This window comes from Hirundo rustica, chromosome 13 (assembly GCF_015227805.2).
Source record: "Hirundo rustica isolate bHirRus1 chromosome 13, bHirRus1.pri.v3, whole genome shotgun sequence".
In the NCBI taxonomy this organism is placed as follows: domain Eukaryota; kingdom Metazoa; phylum Chordata; class Aves; order Passeriformes; family Hirundinidae; genus Hirundo; species Hirundo rustica.
The window spans coordinates 19,527,910-19,546,835 of record NC_053462.1 but is presented as its reverse complement, the minus strand read 5'-3'; the positions used below and the strand labels follow the sequence as shown (position 1 = coordinate 19,546,835).

Genomic DNA, 18,926 nt, shown 5'->3' with positions numbered 1-18,926 from the left:
TCCTCACGGCGCGGACAGCCAACACCCGGCAGCCGAGCCGCTGCCACCCCCGGAGTGAGGCGGAGCGCCCGCGGACTCCATGTCCCGGCATGCCCGGGCCGCGGCTGCGCGGCGGGGCCGGGCCGGGCCGGGCAGCGCCGGGGCCCCGCGGGGAGCGGCCGGAGGAGGCACCGGCCCTTATAAATGGCGCCCAAGCAGGACCCCAAGCCTAAGTTCCAGGAGGGTGAGTGCGGGCAGGGCCGGGGGTGCGGGCAGGGCGGACTCGGGGGGCTCCGGGGGTCCCGGGCCGCGGGGGCCTCGCCTCAGGCCCCGCTGCTCCCGCTGCGGGGGGATTCGCCCCTCATCGCTCCCTGCTCGGCCCCACCAGGTGCGGATAGGTGTGAAAGCGGAATTCCCGCAGCCTTTGTCCCTTGCTGTCCCTCCTCTTTCCTCCCAGTAACGCGCGGGCCCTTCCCACCCCGTTATTCCCAATATCCTTCGTTTTCCTGCGCGGGCGGTCGTTGGCATTAAAATCCCTCCGAGTTGTCGGGGGTTTTGTTTTGATGCGTTTGGGAGGTGGTTGTTTGTTTATCGTCCCCTGCAAGGGAGGCCGGTGCGGGAGGATTCGTGGAGGCACATCAGGAATCCACATCTGTAACAGGGCAGCGGGGGTTAGGTGAACGAAGAGGAGCTGGGCTTTTTTAGGAGGGTTTTTCTGCGTGTGTTTTGATTTTTAGGTAATGGCTGCGGTTGAGATTTGATATAAGTAAGATAAATAAAACTAGCGGTGTAGTGTAAGATGGATGCCCCGTCCCTGGAGTGTCCAAGGCCGGGTTGGACACTGGGGTTTGGAGCAGCCTGGGGCAGTGGAAGGTGTCCCTGCCCATCCAGGGGTGGGATGGGATCAGCTTTGGTGTGAGGAGCAGCGTGTGGCTCCAGGGGACAGCCCTTGTGTGAGGCAGCAGGAGCCTGCCGGGGTGTCGCGGAGACAAAGAACCCTTTCTGCAAATCAGCCGTGTGGTTTTTTAAAAAAATGAAAATTCCTCAGTAACTGTGGGCATCTCTCCTGGAAAAGGTTGCACAGCTTTGAGGCAGAGGTGTGTCTCCTGCCAGCGCTGTGACAATGCGGGTGGTAATGTCACCTCTGCTTGTCTGCCCTGTCCCTGGGGACATTTTGAGATAAAAGCACCGACTGTGTGATGTATCAGTGTGGGCATTTCTGGGAGAACCCTTCTGAGCCTTTTCCTTTCAGAAGGCATTTTACAATTCTGCAGCTCATCCTCCCAAAAACCTGAGGCACTGCAGCTTCCAGGAGAGAATGTGTGGCCTCAGATATCCTGTGTTAAATACCCTGCAGTTCCACAGTGGAACCACACAATGAGGCTTGGCCGCTGAGGAGATAAAACCAGGCTGAAGGACAATCTGATCCTGCTTAAAACCCCGGAGTGAGGAGGTTCTGCTGCTGCACAGCCCCAGCCCTGACCCACAGGCTGGGGGGGAAGCAGCTCGGGGGTCTCTGCCCTGAGTTGGGAATGCCAGGTGCTGCTCTTCCTGCAAGAAAAGGACACGGAATGACGGTGGCTTTCAGGGCTCAGGAGCTTGAGGTGCAGAGGTGGGGTGTTAGGAGAGTGCCCTGGGTCAGTGACCCCTCCGAGGGGCAGCTTTACCTGCCCGTGTGGGGGCTGCAGCCCGACCTGAGGCTGGGGAGGAGTTCCTGGTGGGATCTGGGGATGTCTGGCAGCTCAGGGACGGGCAGGAATGTGGGGTTTGGTGCCAGGTGCTGTTTGTGTGCAGCTGCTCCTGCACGGAGATCCTCCGGGGTCCAGATAATCACAGCTCCGATCCCTCGGGTGGGAGAGTGAATTTGCTTCTCCAGTCAGTTCCTGCCTTGGAGCTGCTCCTGGGCTGGCTCTGCGCTGTTCCTGGTGGCACAAGTGATGGAAACGGAGCCCTGAGCTGTTTCTCTGCGCTTCCCTTGCAGGTGAGCGAGTGCTTTGTTTCCATGGACCTCTCCTTTATGAAGCCAAGGTAGGTGTGCGTGGCTGCAGGCGGCTCCTGCTGCTCCCCAGGAAAGCAAGGAAATGCTTTTGTCTGCTGTGCCTCTAGATGGGACCAAGGGCTGGAACTGAAATTAACAAAAACCTGCCTGAAATCAGTTCTAAACCCTGGGGCTCTATTCCAGAACAATTTCAGGAAGCCCGGTGGCACCGTGCAGCTATTCTGGGGAGCTCCCAGAGGCTGTTGGAAGATCCCAGAGCGCTGGAAATATCCCAGAACGCTGGAAATACCCCAGAACACTTTGTGCCTGCAGGATTTGGTGCCTGAGCTGCTGCAGGCACAGCTCTGGGTTTGAGTGCTCCCACCCCCTCTGAAAGGCAAGGAAAGGGCTCCTGGAGCCGTGTGGGTCGGAAGGCTTGCAGGAATTCCTGGGGCACCCCAGACAGGGATTTAGATCCTTTAGGATTTGGTGTCGGTGAAAGTTAACACAGGGAGGCAGGAGAAGCACTCAGCTCCTCTCTTCAGGAGTGTTCTACGGTGAGGAAGAGTTGTTGTAATGCTAAAATCACACCCAGAGCACTGAGAGGGTTTGGGGTTCTCCAGACTGTTCCTACTCTGCTCTTCCCCCTCTGGAACAGGAGGGTGAGGTTGTTGGGAATGTGTGACAATTCCCACTTTTTGCTGGGAATTGTGTGCTCAGGGTTGTTGTGCCAGTGCCTGCAGAGGGGAGGGCGATTGAGGCTCCTGGATTTGAGGGAGTTACCTTGTGCCACTCAAACAGCCCCGAGCTGCGTCCCTCCTCTTTCCAGAGTGGAATGAGTGCTGCAGGATCAGGCTGGGTGCTGGAAGGGATTTCCCAGCTCACAAGTGGGTTTTGTTTTGCCTGGCTCTTTGTACTGAGTGAATCCTTCTGAGTCCCTGCACTGGCAAAATGAACTTGAAGTTTAATTTTAAAAAGGTTTGACTCGTTTATTTTAAGGGGTTTAATTTTAAAAGCTGCTTTGCCAGTGGTAATGAATAACAACCTCGCCTTTCTTCCTGCTCCTTTGATCTGTTTTTTTTCTCCCGGGGTTCTCAGTCCAGCAGTTGTTTTGTTCCTGACCACATCCCTGGTGTCCCACAGCAAGGTGGTCAGAGCAGCTCTTTGTGGCACAGCATTGTGAGGGCTGGTGCAAACAGGAGCTGTTTGTGCCTCTCTGCCATGCAGAGTTAAGGGAGAGTCACTTCAGGCCCTTCCAGCCTCCAGCAGGGAAAATATTTTGCTACAGAACTTTATTTGAGTCACCTTTTGCTTGGTGCTGAGCCCTTTCATTCTCCAAAACAAGCAGAGACAGGCAGGGGCTGTGTGTGGCTTTAACTCCAGGCTGCCAGGACAGAGCACTGCTGCAGCAGAGCAGCCAGCAGGAGCAGGAGAACCTAAGTCCTGGCTGCAGGTTCACGTGAGCCTGGGTTTAAGTTCCATGTGTGGCGTTTTGCAGATGTTCCCTGGAGTAGGAGGTTTCTCTCTGGCAATATTTTGGAGTGGGTACAGCACAGTGTGGTCTTGAGAAAACGTTGTACAGCCAAAGGTTCTGCCCTCTCAAACGCTCCGAGGTGGCTCTGCATGCCAAGAAAATACCAATTGTAACTTCTGCGAGTAGTTTTTACTTCAGTGCAAGAAAAACCCCTCCTAAAGAGACTGAAATCTGGAGCCCTGCAGGCTCTACAGCAGCCTCATTCTGTCACTGCTCAGGGGGGCCGTGGCAGCTGAATCTCAGCACCTCCAGAACAGGACTGGAACTTCCTGGGGGAAGCGTTGAGTTGGTGGATTTGATTCGTACAGCCAAGAAGTTCAGGGGCTGGGAACACTCTGCAAGCTAAAGCAGCAAAATTCCCTGAGCTCTCCTTGTTTTCCCTGGGACTGACTGACCTTTCTTCTCTGTTCCAGTGTGTAAAGGTTGCCATAAAGGACAAGCAAGTGAAATACTTTATCCATTACAGTGGTTGGAATAAAAAGTAAGTACTGCATGGAATGGAGGCAGGGTTTCCCTTTCCTTTCCAGGGAGATGCTTTTGTCTGAGCGTGGGCTGGGTGCTGCAGCTCTGCCGTGGTCGCCCTCTGGGGCTGGACCAGAACATTTTATACCTGGGCTGCTGGTTTGTGTAACACAGGGAGAACATTGCCAAACTGGCCATTTCCTGCAGGGCTGTCAGGAGGCTGCTGGGAATGCTCTGGAACGTTCTGGGTGGGAAACGCTGGAATTCCTCCCTGGCAGAAACATCTGCAATGAAAACTTCCTTGGGAGGAAAGGCAGCTCCTCCTGAGGTGGGGCAAGACCGCTCAGATGGCCTGGCCTTGCCTCTTCCCCAGGTTTGGCAGGGGATTTTGGAGCAGGGCTTGCTGTGAGGGCTGGCTTCAGGCTGGGTTAGCAGCAGGTGTAGCCTGTGCTTCGGTTCCAGCCTCTCAGATTAAACTTACAGAGACTTTTCCCTCCTGCAAAACCGGCAGGGTTCCAGGTGGGAGATGGCTGAGGGTCACAGGCACCTCTGGGAGATAAATGTTGAGCCCATTAAAGGTGAAAGCTTCCATGGGGTTGTTATATTGATGTACTTTTCTCCTTTTTTTTTTTTTTTGAGTTGTTTTCTACCCCTGGGTTCAAGTTTAGGAAAAGTGGAGGTTTTTTCTAAGTGATTAAAAACCTCAGCTCTTCAGACCCAGAAGTCTCAGAGAGCAGTTTCCTGTTTGGTTTGGTTTCATTTCAGTGTTGAGCACTCTTAGTCACGGCAGCCTTGATCTCTGTGATGTGACTAAAAGCTGAGCCTGGTGTTTTAGATGTGACTTTTAATTGCATCCGCTCCCCCTCCTGCCAGAGGGACAGGGGATGTCTCCGTGTAAACACAACACTTACAGGCCGTAATCAGCTGGTGTGGTGGCTCCTCTCAAGGAGGCAGCATCAATTTGGCCCTTCCTTCCCTTGTTTGTGCCGTGGAGGGGGCCACAAGTGGTGTCCTGATCCCGCTTTTCTCGCTTGCGCTGGTTGGGTTTTTATTTCTGCCTCCAGGCTCCCAGTTAAGGACATTAAAAGTGGCGTTGCTGCAAGAGCCAGGGCAGCACAGCCTGCATTTGGCCCTCTGCAGCTGCAAGGGCCTGGCTTGGAATTATTTAGCCAGTATCAACAGTCAGGATACCAGGAAGCTTTGCCACCGTGGGGCACAGAGGTGTCACCGCTGGAGGGTCTCTCGCAGCTGGACAGGCAGGAGTGGGACACGTGGCTGTAACAGCTGAGCAAGGCGCTGCCCAAACCCCAGAGTGTCTGGGCACAGCTGGAGATGTTTCTCTGCAGCCTGGAGATGCTGCCCTCGCCTTCTCTCCAGCCTCTGGAGTCCTGGTGCACCTGGAGCAATATTGGTTTGGCCACGTGATGCTCCAAGACTGGCAGCTGCTGACAAATGGCACAGAGCTCTCTATTAAAAAAGAGCTTTAACTGATGTACTCCAGGTTACCTCGGCCACTTTTAATGTGTTTTATTTGAGATAAGTTGTCAGGTTGCTCAGCTGAGCCACTCTTGTGTTGAAGTGGAATTCCTGCTGGTAATGGCAAGTTCCCCAACACCTGTTCTCTTAAATCGTTCACTTCAGATTCTGCAAATATTCATGCCATCTTGGTTTCCTTCACAGACAGAAATCAGAGCTCTTCTCCTTACAGTAAGATCCTATTGCTGAATTTGTTAACCTATAAAATGTTGGAATAGATAAAGGAAGCTTCCTCAGTAATATACTATGGCTACAGATACCCCATAATTTTGTAAGCACAGAGTTTGGTTTGTTTTTGTTTTTTTTTTTCCTGTGATGCTCCATTTGAATTAAAGACTCTTCTCCCCCTCCTAAGCTGCCCATACTTCAAGTTTGGGAAGCTGGAAATGCCAGAGGGTTACATTCCCTAGGGAAATCATTCCAGCTCCAGTCAGTGGGAACGTTTGGTAACTTTGACCTTGAGCTGTGCCAGTCCATGACTTGACACAAAGCACAGCTTAGTCCCGAATTCTCTGAAACTTTTAACTGACTGTTGTGTGTAGAAGACAATCGTGGGACGGTTTTGAGTGACGATTTGTTAATCTCTGGGTCTTTTGCAGCTGGGATGAATGGGTTCCAGAAAGCAGAGTGCTCAAATACGTGGATACCAACCTGCAGAAACAAAAAGAACTCCAGAAGGCCAACCAGTGAGTCGTGGGGGAAAAGGGCTTGGCAGGGAATGTTTGTTTAGCAGAGCTTCAATCCAGACTTATCAGGGGAAGTTTCCGAGTTTCAAACCAAAATCAAAGAAGCTTCTTTTCCCACCAAAACCTTATTTCTGAATATGCTCTGTTTAAAGGGAACAATATGCAGAGGGGAAGATGAGAGGAGCTGCTCCAGGCAAGAAGACTTCTGGTCTGCAGCAGAAGAATGTTGAAGTGTAAGATTCTTTCTTATTGAAAAAACAAAAAACCCGAACCCTGCCCAAAACACCTCCCAAGCTTTGGCTCACCAGTTTTAATGGCTCTGCAGCTCAGCTCCATTTCTTGTGGCACGGCCTGTGCAAAGGCAGTTGAATGGCACCAGAAAGGCCTTTGTTCAAGTGTTGCATTAAAAAATGCCTTTCAGATGGAGCAGAGTTCATGCTGAATTGAGGTGCTGAGCAGACACTCTGCATTTTTTGCACTCTATTGTTGGTGACACGACACTCAAAAAGTGGTGATTCCTCACAAGTCTGGTATATCTCAGTAAAATCAGTTTCTCTACAGAACTTCCCTGCTCTTCCAAGTGCTTTGGAATAAAATCCTCACAATGCCTTCTGCCATTTGTCAGAACTTTTAAAGAGCCTTTCTTTGGCTGGCTTTGACAAAAGGAAGCCAATAAATACACAATTAAAAATGGGTTTGCATCCTAAGAGACCAGAAGCAAGCTCAGGCATCTGCTGGAAAAACTCAATTTGAGCTCTGACTGTCAGATTTCCTTCACTCCATCCTTTTGGTGTTTCAGGCCAGACTTTATGGTAGATTTTCAGACAATCCAGCTCTGCTTATTTGTCATCTTCTGTTTGGGCAGGGTTTCAGTAATGATGAACATGGCCCTTGCTAATGGGGTGTTTTGAATCCCTAACTTCATTTGTGATTCTGACTTTCGTAAGGGAGCTGCTGAAATGCCACCAGTTCTTCAGAAGTGGATTTGGCAGCAGCCTCAGGTTCAGTGTCTCACTCAGGGGCGGGTTTGGTATGAAATGTGAATCATGGCTTTGAGGAGAGCAGCACAGCGGGGACAGGGGATTGGGGTTTGCTCTGGAGCACTTTCACTCTGGGCTTGGTCAGGGCTGTAGCTGGCTCTGGTCTGGGGAAAGGGGAGCCAGGGGATCTGCCAGCTCAGGACCAGTCACTGCCTGTCCTCATGTGGGGTCAGACAAAACCCAGCCCGACTCTGCGTAGGCAGCTGATAACGAGCATCATTAAAACGTAATTAAAACAGGTCTAAATGGTGGCTGTGGCTAATCTGGCTGCTTAAGGGGCTGTTTCAGCTGAGTGTCTCCCATGTGAGTGGTGGGTGTGAGTTTGACTCAGCTGTGAGTGTTGTTGTTTGCCCTGCAGAGTGATACTGCCCAAAATCAAACCTCTGGATCGTGCCCTTGTGCATTTGTACACTGCAGATACGTGAAGTACTGGTGGTGGGGAGGGGGAGAAACCATTTACACGACTGTCCTAAAGGGGTAACACCTCCAGCCCTTGTGGGCCTCAGAATTTACCTTTTGTAGCACTCCTGGAGGACCTGAGGGAAAGGTAATTTATATCCTAACGTTTATTCTTCAGCTCACCAAGCAGTGGTGGCAGTAATGTGAGCACAGCTCATCCCCCGGGGTGTTCAGTGATGCTGGGCTGTGTGAGGCTGCCAGGAGCTGCTCTGAGCTCTGTCTGTGCCCTGTCCCCAGGTTTTTCCGGAGGGATGGAGCTCACACCGTGTGCTGCCTGGAGACCCCGGCCATCTCCACTCGGTGAGTGAGGGCTGGCGCGCAGCGCTGCCACGCTGGGCACCCTGCTCCCTTCCCTCCTTCCTTCCCTGCTTCCCGGGCAGATCCTGGGGGCCCTCAGCTGTCCTGGGGCGGTTTGGCAGCAGGGCTTTGCCTGGGGGTTTTTTAAAGCCCCTCTCCAGTTCCTGCCCTGCACCTTTTTGCTCGGGCTGGGCACAGTGGGAGGGCACTTGCAGCTGACTCCAGACTTTTGGCGCTGGATGCTCCCTCCCTCCCACCCAGGAGTTTTCTGGGGCAGTGCTGGCGCTGGGTGGGATTGCTCGGGACCTGCTCCTTGTGCTGTGTTTTTGAGTCTGCTCAGAGTCACTCTTCTGCAAACTGCAGCCAATGGTTCCGAAGGCTTTGAAGCAGTCTGTGATCAAGTAGAAATATGTATGAAATGCAAAGGTTTGGGTTTAAAATAATTACTCATCTTCTGATAACTGGAAGGTGTAGCAGAAAAAAAAATGTGGTTGAAGCAGGTTTTATGGCTGCCTGTGCAACACCTTCTGGCTCTGCTAAATGTAGCTCTGCTGAATTCCAGCTTCCAAGAGTTTATTCTACATTTCATGGGCCTAAAAATCAGGAAACAGTCAGAGTTAATGGGTGCTTGAAAAATAGGAAGGGTAACCAAGTGTTCTGGAGGGAAGATACAGCACTGAGTAACAAATCAGGGAATAACATCTGGTTTTAGATGATCTAAATGCAGTTTCAAGAGCTCTGCTTCTGCTCTAACTGTTAACATGATTTTTATCTTGTGAATTAATCCTGGGAAGGACTCCCTGTTCCTCCCTGTTGGCTTTTTGGGAGAAAAGCCTTTCTCTTCGAGGCACCAGCCCGCTGTTAGTGTCTTACTTTGGGAATTGCTGCCTCTGAGGGATGAACTTCACCCTGCCCACAGTTTCAGCCTCATTTCAGCTGCTTTGCCTTTAAACAAGCCCTTTACTCTCCCTATCTCCAGCCCTTCCTCAGACCTCTGCCTGTTTCCTGGCGCTGATAAACCCAGTCCAGAGCCTGAAAACAAGAGTCACTTGAGCGAGTGCTGCATTTCTGAGGGATTGGTGTTGGACTTGGCAGAGTTTTATCCCCCCAGTGCCCATTTTTTGAGCAGTGGATCCAGGCTGCTGTTGGCAGGGAGCAGACTGAGAATGGCAGTGGTAAAAACTCCCTGAAAATGGGTAGCAAATAGACAAGGTGCTCCTGAATCTTCCCTCTGCTGCTGCAGAGCTAAAGCTGGAGGTTTTTTCAATCTTTTACTGGAAGTCGATTCAGTTGAGTGAGATTTTTTTCTGGGAATTCCCAGCATTTTTGTTTCCTTGTGCCATACTCTGTCTGAAATAAAACACCAACGAATGTCATGGAGCCCTCCAAGAGCACTGGGGAAGGACAAAACTTCCCAAAAATGGTGAATTCTGACCTGTCCCGTGAAGAATCTCGTGGTACCACAGCTCTGAAGCCAGGTTGTAGCTTGTATTTCCTCTGTGTGTCCTGAGCTCCTGAGGATCTGCTCCCTTGAATGCTTGAAACGTTTTCTGCCTTTCTGCTGTGGCTTCCTTAAATACCACTCCCTTGACATGTGCAATAATTTGTGTTCTTCTTGCAGGAAAACAAAAAAGAACAAGCAGAAAAGTAAGTGTGTTTTATTTTGCATCTGAGTGGGTCCCTCTGGTGAAGGATTTGTAGCTGAAGTAAGACCTTCAACCTGCCCCAATAATTCACTGGCACCTTGTGCTGTCCCTCCTGGGGCTCTCCCTGCTCAGGAGGGGGAAGGTTCACACTTTTCTGGTTGGCACAAAATCTCCTGGTTTCAGTCTGTCGGGATTTCGAGCTCTTGCAGTTGAAAAGCAAAGCTGATCCGCTGAAATAATTCCCTAAGTCAAGCTTAGGTTTTCTTACTGAGATGGAGACGTGACACAGCTGCAGACCTGAGCTGCTGGGTCCAAAAATTCTCCCCCAAAAAGTATGACAGACTGGTGAGGTTCTAGAAACCTCCCTCAGGTGAGGGAGTGCAGCAGTTTAAAGTGGCACAAATCAGAGTCCCAGAACACAAATCATATTTAAAACAACCAAAAAAAACCCCCAAAACAAAACAACAGGTGCAAAGCTGACCTGAGAACAATCTGAGCCTTACTTTGAAATGTTCCTCCTAAATGTTCCGTGCTGTTTTTTCCTGCTGCTGGGTGTGCTGTGCACAGCTCCAGGCATTGGGGAGGGGAGCAGCACCAGTGAGACTCCCCAGCCGCCCAGGAAGAAGAGGGCTCGGGTGGATCCAACAGTTGAAAGTGTGAGTGTTTTCCATTCCCTCCCAGGGGTTTCGGGTGGAAAACAGGAGGGTGCTGTGCTCCCAATTAGTGCCTGAGGGTAATTAGTCCGGCTTGGCTTTTCTCAGGAGGAGACGTTTATGAACAGAGTTGAGGTGAAGGTGAAGATCCCCGAAGAGCTGAAGCCGTGGCTGGTGGATGACTGGGACTTGATCACCAGGCAGAAGCAGGTACCTGTGAAAATCCTGCCCAGCCCTGCGGGCACCTTCCACTCTCCCAGGCTGCCCAGCTTGGCTGGGTTTTTTAATGCCCAGCTAAACTCCTGGAGGAGTTCCTTTCCTAACCTGTACCCTCTTAACCTGCTGATTTCCTCCTAGAAACACCCTGGTGAGAAAGGTCTCAGTTCAGCTTCCAGGTGTAAATGTCTGCAAGAATGAGACAAACTTGTATTTGTTCTGTTTTGCATTTGTAGCTCTTCTACCTCCCTGCCAAGAAGAACGTGGACTCCATTTTAGAGGATTATGCAAACTACAAGAAATCCCGAGGAAATACTGATAACAAGTGAGTAGTGCTTGCTGCCAGCCTCAAACACCTCCCTGGCTGTTGTTGTTGGACTTGGGGTCCATGGAAAATGGAATAAAGCTGTGAAACCTGACCCAGACCCATGTCCAGTGCCCAGGGAGGGTGGTGGGGGTGTCCAGAAATCCTGAGGGAGGAACTCCAGACTGCATCTCCTGCTTTGTGGATATGATTTCTGCTTCCCCACTTGCCCTAAGCCTTTTCCTGAAGGAAGCTGATAGAAACTTCCCAGAAAAGCTGTGTGGGGTGAGCTCAGTGCCCTTGGGCTCCCTCACGGGCCCAGGGGCCAGGGAGGTGCACAAGGGCTTGGAAATACTCAGATGGGCAAAGCCAATTATTGTTTGTAATTACCCCAGCAATCAGCCCTGAGCAAAACAAGGTGTGTTTACTCTGCAGGAGACTTTCCTGTTTGAAAGGGAGAATAAAAAGGGGAAGTCATTTTCTTCCACTCAAGAGGAAGCAGATGATTGACTTGTCAGGGTGTTTTAACCTCCTCTGATGTAATTGTCCTGATGCCTGTTCCAAATTTGTTGGCAGGGTGGGGCGAGGGCTGTGCTCCTGTGTCACTGCCAGATCCTGTACGGGCAGGGTGAGGTTGGAGGCCTGCAGGATTCTGGCAGGGGAGGAAGGGAGCAGGTGCCTGAAATCCTGGGGGGCTGTCCCCCTGTTCAGTGCAATTAATTCAGTACTGTCCTTTGAAGCTGGGGTGACAGCAGAAAGCTGCTGAGTGTCCCCAGAGCTGCCTGTGGCTTCAGAGAGGCTGCTCCAAGTCCATCTCCTGGAGAGGATGACTGAAAACTGCTGCTCTCGGTTTGCCTAAATCCTGGCTTAGTTCAGAGCAGCCCATTTCTCCAGGGAGGTCTGGAACTGCATCCCCTCCCCGTGGCTGTAGATTTTAAGGTCTCCAGACAGATTTCCTTGCAAGACGTGACTGCCTGTGGAGGATTTTGGTGGTCTCCCCAAGCCCAGCCTCTCCTGGAGCGGTGCTCGGTTGGGTCCTTGGAGCAGGCCCTGCAGAGCTCTCTGTCCGCAGGGAATACGCTGTCAACGAGGTGGTGGCTGGCATCAAGGAGTATTTCAATGTCATGCTGGGCACTCAGCTGCTCTACAAGTTCGAGAGGCCCCAGTACGCCGAGATCCTGGCGGATCACCCCGACGCTCCCATGTCCCAGGTCTACGGCGCCCCACACCTCCTGAGGCTCTTTGGTGAGTGCCACCTGGGGGGGGATGAGGAGCACTGGGAAGGACTCAAGTGCTTGTTTTGCTCCCTGGAGCCTGTGGCAGGCAGCTCTAAAGTGTGGGTTCATTTCCTGTCCGTCTATCCAAAAGGCTCAGAGCCATCGCGGGGTTTGGGATGGAAATGAGTTTTTAATGTTTGGTTGTTTGGGGTGAAATTGTGCATACTGGAATAGATTCCTGGGCTGCTTTTCTGCGAAGCTGTGGGCTCACACAAGGACTCGAAGCAGGGTTTGTGACAAGTGTCCTTCCCTCGAGCAGTGCGGATCGGAGCCATGCTGGCCTACACGCCCCTGGATGAGAAGAGTCTGGCTTTGCTCTTGAACTACTTGCATGACTTCTTAAAGTGAGTACTTGTGAGGTCTTCCAGCAAGGCAGAAAGGTCAGGCTGCTGTGAGGCTTTTCAGGGAGCTGTTGTATGTCTGGGGCCTGTGTGGGGATCTTCCCCACGGCTGCACTGAAGCCTCTCAGACTCCACTTCTCTGGTTCTGTTCATCTGCACTCCTACCCTGTCCCGTCTGCTCCTTGTTGCAAAATAAATGCTTCAACGTTTATTTATAGCTGCTAAAAAAAGCAGATGATAATCCCAGCAAGCTATTAAATTATGCAACGGTTACTCAAGAACAATTGAGCAAATGTTTAAAAACTGGTGAACTTTAGGAATGTTATTTCTGGGACAGACTGTCACCCGGGGCTTTAGTGTGCTGCGGTACCCTGTTAGCCATGGGCTGTTTAGGAGGAAAACATCCTGATAATAATAATAAAACAGTTCAGTGTGAAATGAGGTGAGCTTTAAGGGCCCTTCCAACCCAAATCAATCCATGGTTCTATGGTTAGGAGCTACTGGAAGCTGAAAGAAAACCCTCAGTAAATCCAGGGTGGCTCTGCAGGAGAGCTTGACAGGAATCAGCCTGGTAGCCAGGGAAAACCTGCCCTGGGACAGCCCTGGTCTTTTGGGGCAGTCTGAGGTAAATGCAGGTGCTGAACAGCTCTGGCTGTGAGGTAGGAATGTGAACCCTGTGACCAGGAACCCTGAACCCATTCCATGAGAACTGATGGCACAGGAGCCTTACCTTGTTCTGCCATCCTCCGCTCAGCCCTTGAGGGTCCCTGTTCCTGCAGACACAGCTTCCTGTGTCCTGCTCTCTGTCCCTGCTCCTCTCAGTAGAGCAGTACCAAATGGATTCTTGGTACAGAGCTGCCCGAACCTCGGACGGCTCCATCCTGTTAATCCTGAGCTGCTGGAGCTCACCTGGCGCCAGGGGTGCTTGGCAGCTCGTTCGAGATGGATTTTTGGCTGAGCTGTCAGATCTGTGGGTGCTTGGCAGGGCTGACGTGAGCAGCCCCGTGTGGGACTGCAGTGTGTCTGGGCAAACGCCTCCAGATTCACTGAACGACAGAGGATTTGGGCAGGAGGCGATGTAACATTTTCTGTTGTTTCCGTAGGTATTTAGCGAAGAACTCCTCCGCGCTGTTCAGCGCCAGTGACTACGAGGTGGCGCCGCCGGAGTACCACCGGAAAGCGGTGTAATCCCGCTTTTCCACGGAGCACGCCCCGGATCCTGCACCGCTGGCCACTTGTGCGTCCTGCCCTTCACCTCCCCGTCACACAGCTCCTGTAAACGTCACGTGAATAATGAAGGTGTGCGTGTCAAATGGAACTGCCGCCTAAGCCCGGAAGATTTCTTGGTTCCCCAGCGGGATTTCTCGTCCCGAAGTGGACGAGCCCCAGCGCTGGGATGTAAAGGAAATGTGTTCTGGTGTGTCATTGTCTGACCTCAGTGCTCTGCCCGGAGGCCTGGCCTCGCTAACCCGCTTTATTCCATAGCAATGGCAGACCCTCGAGGGCTGCGTCACCTGTGTTGGTGCTATTGACTGTCTCACTCACCCCAGTGACTTTTTGGTGTTGGAAGTTCAATGTTTGGTTCATAAATGTCTGCTTTTCATGGGGTAGTTGAAGGACTGTGACTTTTTTTTTATATTCTAATGATAGGAAAATGCATTCTCATCTCGTAGTGTTTGGAAATGTTGGTCTTTCGCAGACCTGTTTGGCAGATCTGCAAATAAAACTTTTTTTTTTTTTTTAATTTCAAATGCGGTTTCTGATGTTTGTGTTTGCATCAGTCTCTGCCACGTGAGTGTTCTGGCCTGGCTGAATCAGGGGAATGAGGGGTTTGGATCTCTTAATGGCAGTGCATGACTTGGCTCTGAGTTAGCTGCTCTTTGCAGGCAAAATACCGGGTTTCAATCACAGATGTTACTGCAGGAAGCCACAGTGGCCAGGGAGCTGGGACCCATCCTGCTCTGGTGCAGCTGGGCTGGGACCGAGCCTTTCCTGAGGGGCAGGAGCGTGGGCTGATGGGCTGGGGGAAGGTGTGAGCACATTCCCGGGACAGGAATCCAGCAGGGTCGTGTCCCTCCCTGCCCTGCCGCCCTCCCGTGCTGAGCACAGCCCCCGGGGCTGCCGGGGCTGGGATGGTCCGCTTGGATGAGGAGCTGTTTGAAAAAGCAGCAGGAGCTGCTGTTCCATGGAAAAAGAACAATATTGAGCAATGGGGTGAGGGGAAGTTGCCACGGAAACTGAGGCAGGGCTGGGAGCAGCTGTGGCACTTCCAAGGCGGGTTCCTACTGGGAATTCTGTCCAGGGCAGGCAGGGAGTAGGGAAGGGGCACTGTGGCAAGGTGGGTGCTCCTCTGGCTCCTGTGCTGTTCCAATCAGTGCCTCGGCATTGTTAATTAGCCACTTCTCATCATTTATCCTGGCCATTACCGGGAGCCAGGCTCAAGTTCCAATCCGAACAATGGATTCATCCTTTGCCAACTACTCCAGGAGTGAAGCTGTCCTTCTGCTGTCAGTGCAGGTGTTGACAGAACGGGGTTTGTACCAGACCTGTTGGGATCTTCCGGCGATTCTGTTTTATGTGGGAAGGTCGCTGGGCTCCTGCTGGCAAACCAGGGTTCCCAGGGAGAGGACACCTGGTGCTTTGCTGTTCCTCTGTGCTGGGAGTCTCTGCTCCTTCCAGCTCTTCCTGGAAAGGGTGAACTCTCCCAGGCTGGCCTGAGGCAGCAATCGTTGGCTTCCCTTTTTGGCTTTCTTGGCTTCCTCGGCCCCCACGGAGGCTGGGTGTGCTCGTGACTGTTCCTCACACAGGGCTGTACCCCCTGGAGAAGCTGAGGAGTTTGTAGAGCAGGAAATTAAATCTTTGCAAGGGGGGACTGCTGAAGGCCGAGCCCTGTGCCCAGGAAGGGAGGCTCTTGGAAGCGGAGTCCCTGGCACAGCACGGCGTGACAGAGCCTGGGGGAGCTCGGCTGGCTGAGCTCCCTCCTGGAAAAGGTGCTTGGACACATGGAAAGTGATTGTATGAGATCGTGAGGAGCGGTGGTGAACTGTCCCTGTCGGGGTGACCCCAGTGAGAGAGTGGGGCTGTGCCATTCCTGATGTTCTGGCTGTGCCATTCCCGATGTTCCAGCTGTTTCCAGTGTTTCGGCTGTGCTGTTCCCAGTGTTTCAGCTGTGCCATTCCCGATGTTCCAGCTGTTCCCAGTGTTCCAGCTGTGCCGTTCCCAATGTTCCAGCTGTTCCCAGTGTTTCGGCTGTGCCATTCCCAATGTTCCAGCTGTTCCCAGTGTTTCGGCTGTGCTGTTCCCAGTGTTTTGGCTGTGCTGTTCCCAATGTTTCGGCTGTGCCATTCCCGATGTTCCAGCTGTTCCCAGTGTTTTGGCTGTGCCATTCCCGATGTTCCAGCTGTTCCCAGTGTTTCGGCTGTGCTGTTCCCAGTGTTTGGGCTGTGCATCCTGCCCCACACGCTGTCTCCTTTTTCCTCCCTTTGCTCCAGAGTGAGGGTGGTTTCCTGTGCTGCAGGGTGCGGAGGGCTGGGTCCATCCTGGCCCTGTTTTCCTGCTGCCCTTTTGAGCCTGCCCGGCGCAGCAGCGCTGTGCCAGATGCGATCCCAATGCTCCTCCATCCCCAGGGCCGCTCCCTGCCCTGCTGCCTCGGCGCCGGCTCCACAGAACAGCTGGGACAGGAGAGGAGAGAGCAGGGTGATCCCCGTGGGACAGGAGGGGAGAGAGCAGGGTGATCCCTGTGGGACAGGAGGGGAGAGAGCAGGGTGATCCCTGTGGGACAGGAGGGGAGAGAGCAGGGTGATCCCCGTGGGACAGGAGGGGAGAGAGCAGGGTGATCGCCGTGGGACAGGAGAGAGCAGGGTGATCCCTGTGGGACAGGAGGGGAGAGAGCAGGGTGATCCCCGTGGGACAGGAGAGAGCAGGGTGATCCCTGTGGGACAGGAGAGAGCAGGGTGATCCCCGTGGGACAGGAGAGAGCAGGGTGATCCCTGTGGGACAGGAGAGGAGAGAGCAGGGTGATCCCTGTGGGACAGGAGGGGAGGGAGCAGGGTGATCCCCGTGGGACAGGAGGGGAGGGAGCAGGGTGATCCCTGTGGGACAGGAGAGAGCAGGGTGATCCCTGTGGGACAGGAGAGAGCAGGGTGATCCCCGTGGGACAGGAGAGAGCAGGGTGATCCCTGTGGGACAGGAGAGGAGAGAGCAGGGTGATCCCTGTGGGACAGGAGGGGAGGGAGCAGGGTGATCCCCGTGGGACAGGAGGGGAGAGAGCAGGGTGATCCCCGTGGGACAGGAGGGGAGAGAGCAGGGTGATCCCCGTGGGACAGGAGGAGAGGGAGCAGGGTGATCCCCATGGGACAGGAGAGAGCAGGGTGATCCCTGTGGGACAGGAGGGGAGAGAGCAGGGTGATCCCCGTGGGACAGGAGGAGCCAGAGCAGGGTCATCCCCGTGGCACTGCCCGAACCCAGCCATGGCATCAGCACAGGTGAGTGTCCCCATAACCCCGTCCCGGTGTTCTCCTGGCTGTGTCCTGCCTGTGCCGTGTCCGTGTGCCCCGGGATGTGCTGGGGGCTGTGCCCTGCCCGGGCTCTGTGCTGGGGGTGCTGCCTGTGACCCTGGGGCTGGTGGGGGGTGACGGAGCTCGGCCCTGACGCTGCTGGGGGTTCTGGAGCTCCCTGAGATAAGGAGCTTACTGCAGGGGATAAGGAGCTAACGGGTCCCAAAGCCCATTAAAGCTCCATGGGGCTCCCTGTTACCTGCAACAGGCACGTGCTCACCGGGCTTTCCACACACTCTAATGCCAAGGCCTTGCTCTACTCTCTCCTGTTAATTACTAACTGGGATTAATGAGATGAAGGGTGGAGAGATGCAGGGAGCACCACAGGGGATGCTCCCCTGGCCCATCACCCCAAGGACCCGCTGGTGCCCCTGGAGCCAAGGCCACCAAAGCCTCCAGCCCCGCCGTGGGTTCTGCTGCCTGTGTGGCCTTCCAGGGTGTCAGGGAGCTGTAATCGGCTTCTTTGGAGTAAAGCAGCTTTCTGCAGCTGCCCTGGGCCATGAGCAGGGGGTGTCAGGGGCTGCCAGGAGCCAGGTGTGTGCCCTCGAGGACCCTGCTGCTGCTGTGGGGTTTCCATTCCCGGGGCATTCCCACGGCTTCACCAGCTGCTGGAGGGTCTGGAAGGCCTTGGCCGGGCAGCACGCACTGGCACCAGGAGTGGGTGGAGGGTGGGAGTCCCACGGGATCCAGTCCCTGTCCTTGGCAGGAGCAGCCAGGGCAGCAGGGCCAGGGAGCAGGTCAGGCTCAGCCGCTGCTCTCACCTGTAATTGGCACTGAGGGGTTGCTAAATGCAGCAGCGGAGGCTGCTGGCTAATTAGTTTATTCTCCAGAACAGCCTTTCAGGAGCGGCTCGGTGATCTGGGAACGGCCGGGGTGAGACAGGGCTGTCATTACCTCGTTAGGCCAGCTAATGGAGCTGGGAAACACGAACCTGTGCGCGCTCCACTGCAGGTGCGCAGCAGATGCGGGTCCCTGAGTCCCTGGTGTGATATGGGCACTCCTGAACCTGGGAAACAGCGCCGAGCGCCTGCCCTGGCTCCCGGCCCTGCGACACCCCGAGGGAAGCGGCTTTTGCAGAGTCCGTGCGGGTGTGAGCTGCTCGGGACACCCTCCGTGCGGAGCTGCGGGCGCTGTCAGCCGGACGCGCCCGCTGCCACGATCGCTGCTTTTGTTTCTGAACTGGGTGGGGAGTGGAAAACCAGCGTCCCTTCTCGTTATCCACGGCTCCAGTGCTCGGAATGGCACTGATGGAGCTTCCACCTCTCTCCATCTCTTCCGAGCTCTGTCGAGCTCTCCATGGAAATGGCATCAGCATCATCATCATCATCCCCGCGAGTCCCACAGCCGCACTGGCGTTATCAAGGCTGGGGCTCCAAGCTGCCACAAAAACAGTTGTGCCCTCCCTGGACTGAGAGGCTGTCCCGATCCCTGTGTCCTCCCTGGATTCAGAGGGTGCTCTGATCCCTGTCCTCTCCCCGGATTCAGAGGATGCTCTGATCCCTGTGCCCTCCCTGGATTCAGAGGATGCTCTGATCCCTGTGCCCTCCCTGGATTCAGAGGATGCTCTGATCCCTGTGCCCTCCCTGGATTCAGAGGGTGCTCTGATCCCTGTGCCCTCCCTGGATTCAGAGGATACTCTGATCCCTGTGCCCTCCCTGGATTCAGAGGATGCTCCGATCCCTGTCCTCTCCCTGGATTCAGAGGATGCTCTGATCCCTGTGCCCTCCCTGGATTCAGAGGATGCTCCGATCCCTGTGCCCTCCCTGGATTCAGAGGATGCTCCGATCCCTGTGCCCTCCCTGGATTCAGAGGGTGCTCTGATCCCTGTGCCCTCCCTGGATTCAGAGGGTGCTCTGATCCCTGTGCTCTCCCCGGATTCAGAGGATGCTCCGATCCCTGTCCTCTCCCTGGACTCAGAGGATGCTCCGATCCCTGTCCTCTCCCTGGACTCAGAGGATGCTC

General features: G+C 53.9%; 1 protein-coding gene across 3 annotated transcripts; it reads left to right on the top strand.

Moving 5' to 3' along the window:
• Positions 1-110: 110 nt before the first annotated feature.
• On the top strand, positions 111-14,159 carry MORF4L1 (mortality factor 4 like 1). 3 transcript variants are annotated; one of them, XM_058422396.1, is made up of 14 exons: positions 113-223; positions 1,961-2,007; positions 3,905-3,972; positions 5,595-5,660; positions 6,089-6,175; positions 6,328-6,408; positions 7,912-7,974; positions 9,593-9,618; positions 10,185-10,273; positions 10,379-10,480; positions 10,723-10,811; positions 11,863-12,035; positions 12,327-12,411; positions 13,512-14,159. In XM_058422396.1, exons 1-14 carry the CDS (start codon positions 184-186, stop codon positions 13,594-13,596), a joined length of 1,101 nt encoding a protein of 366 aa, XP_058278379.1. In that variant the 5' UTR covers positions 113-183; the 3' UTR covers positions 13,597-14,159. The 3 variants fall into 3 exon arrangements, with proteins under 3 accessions (XP_039933497.1, XP_058278379.1, XP_039933499.1); XM_040077563.2 differs by lacking the exon at positions 5,595-5,660 and having other exon boundaries at positions 111-223; XM_040077565.2 differs by lacking the exons at positions 113-223; positions 5,595-5,660 and adding an exon at positions 313-367.
• The last annotated feature ends 4,767 nt before the right edge of the window (positions 14,160-18,926 follow it).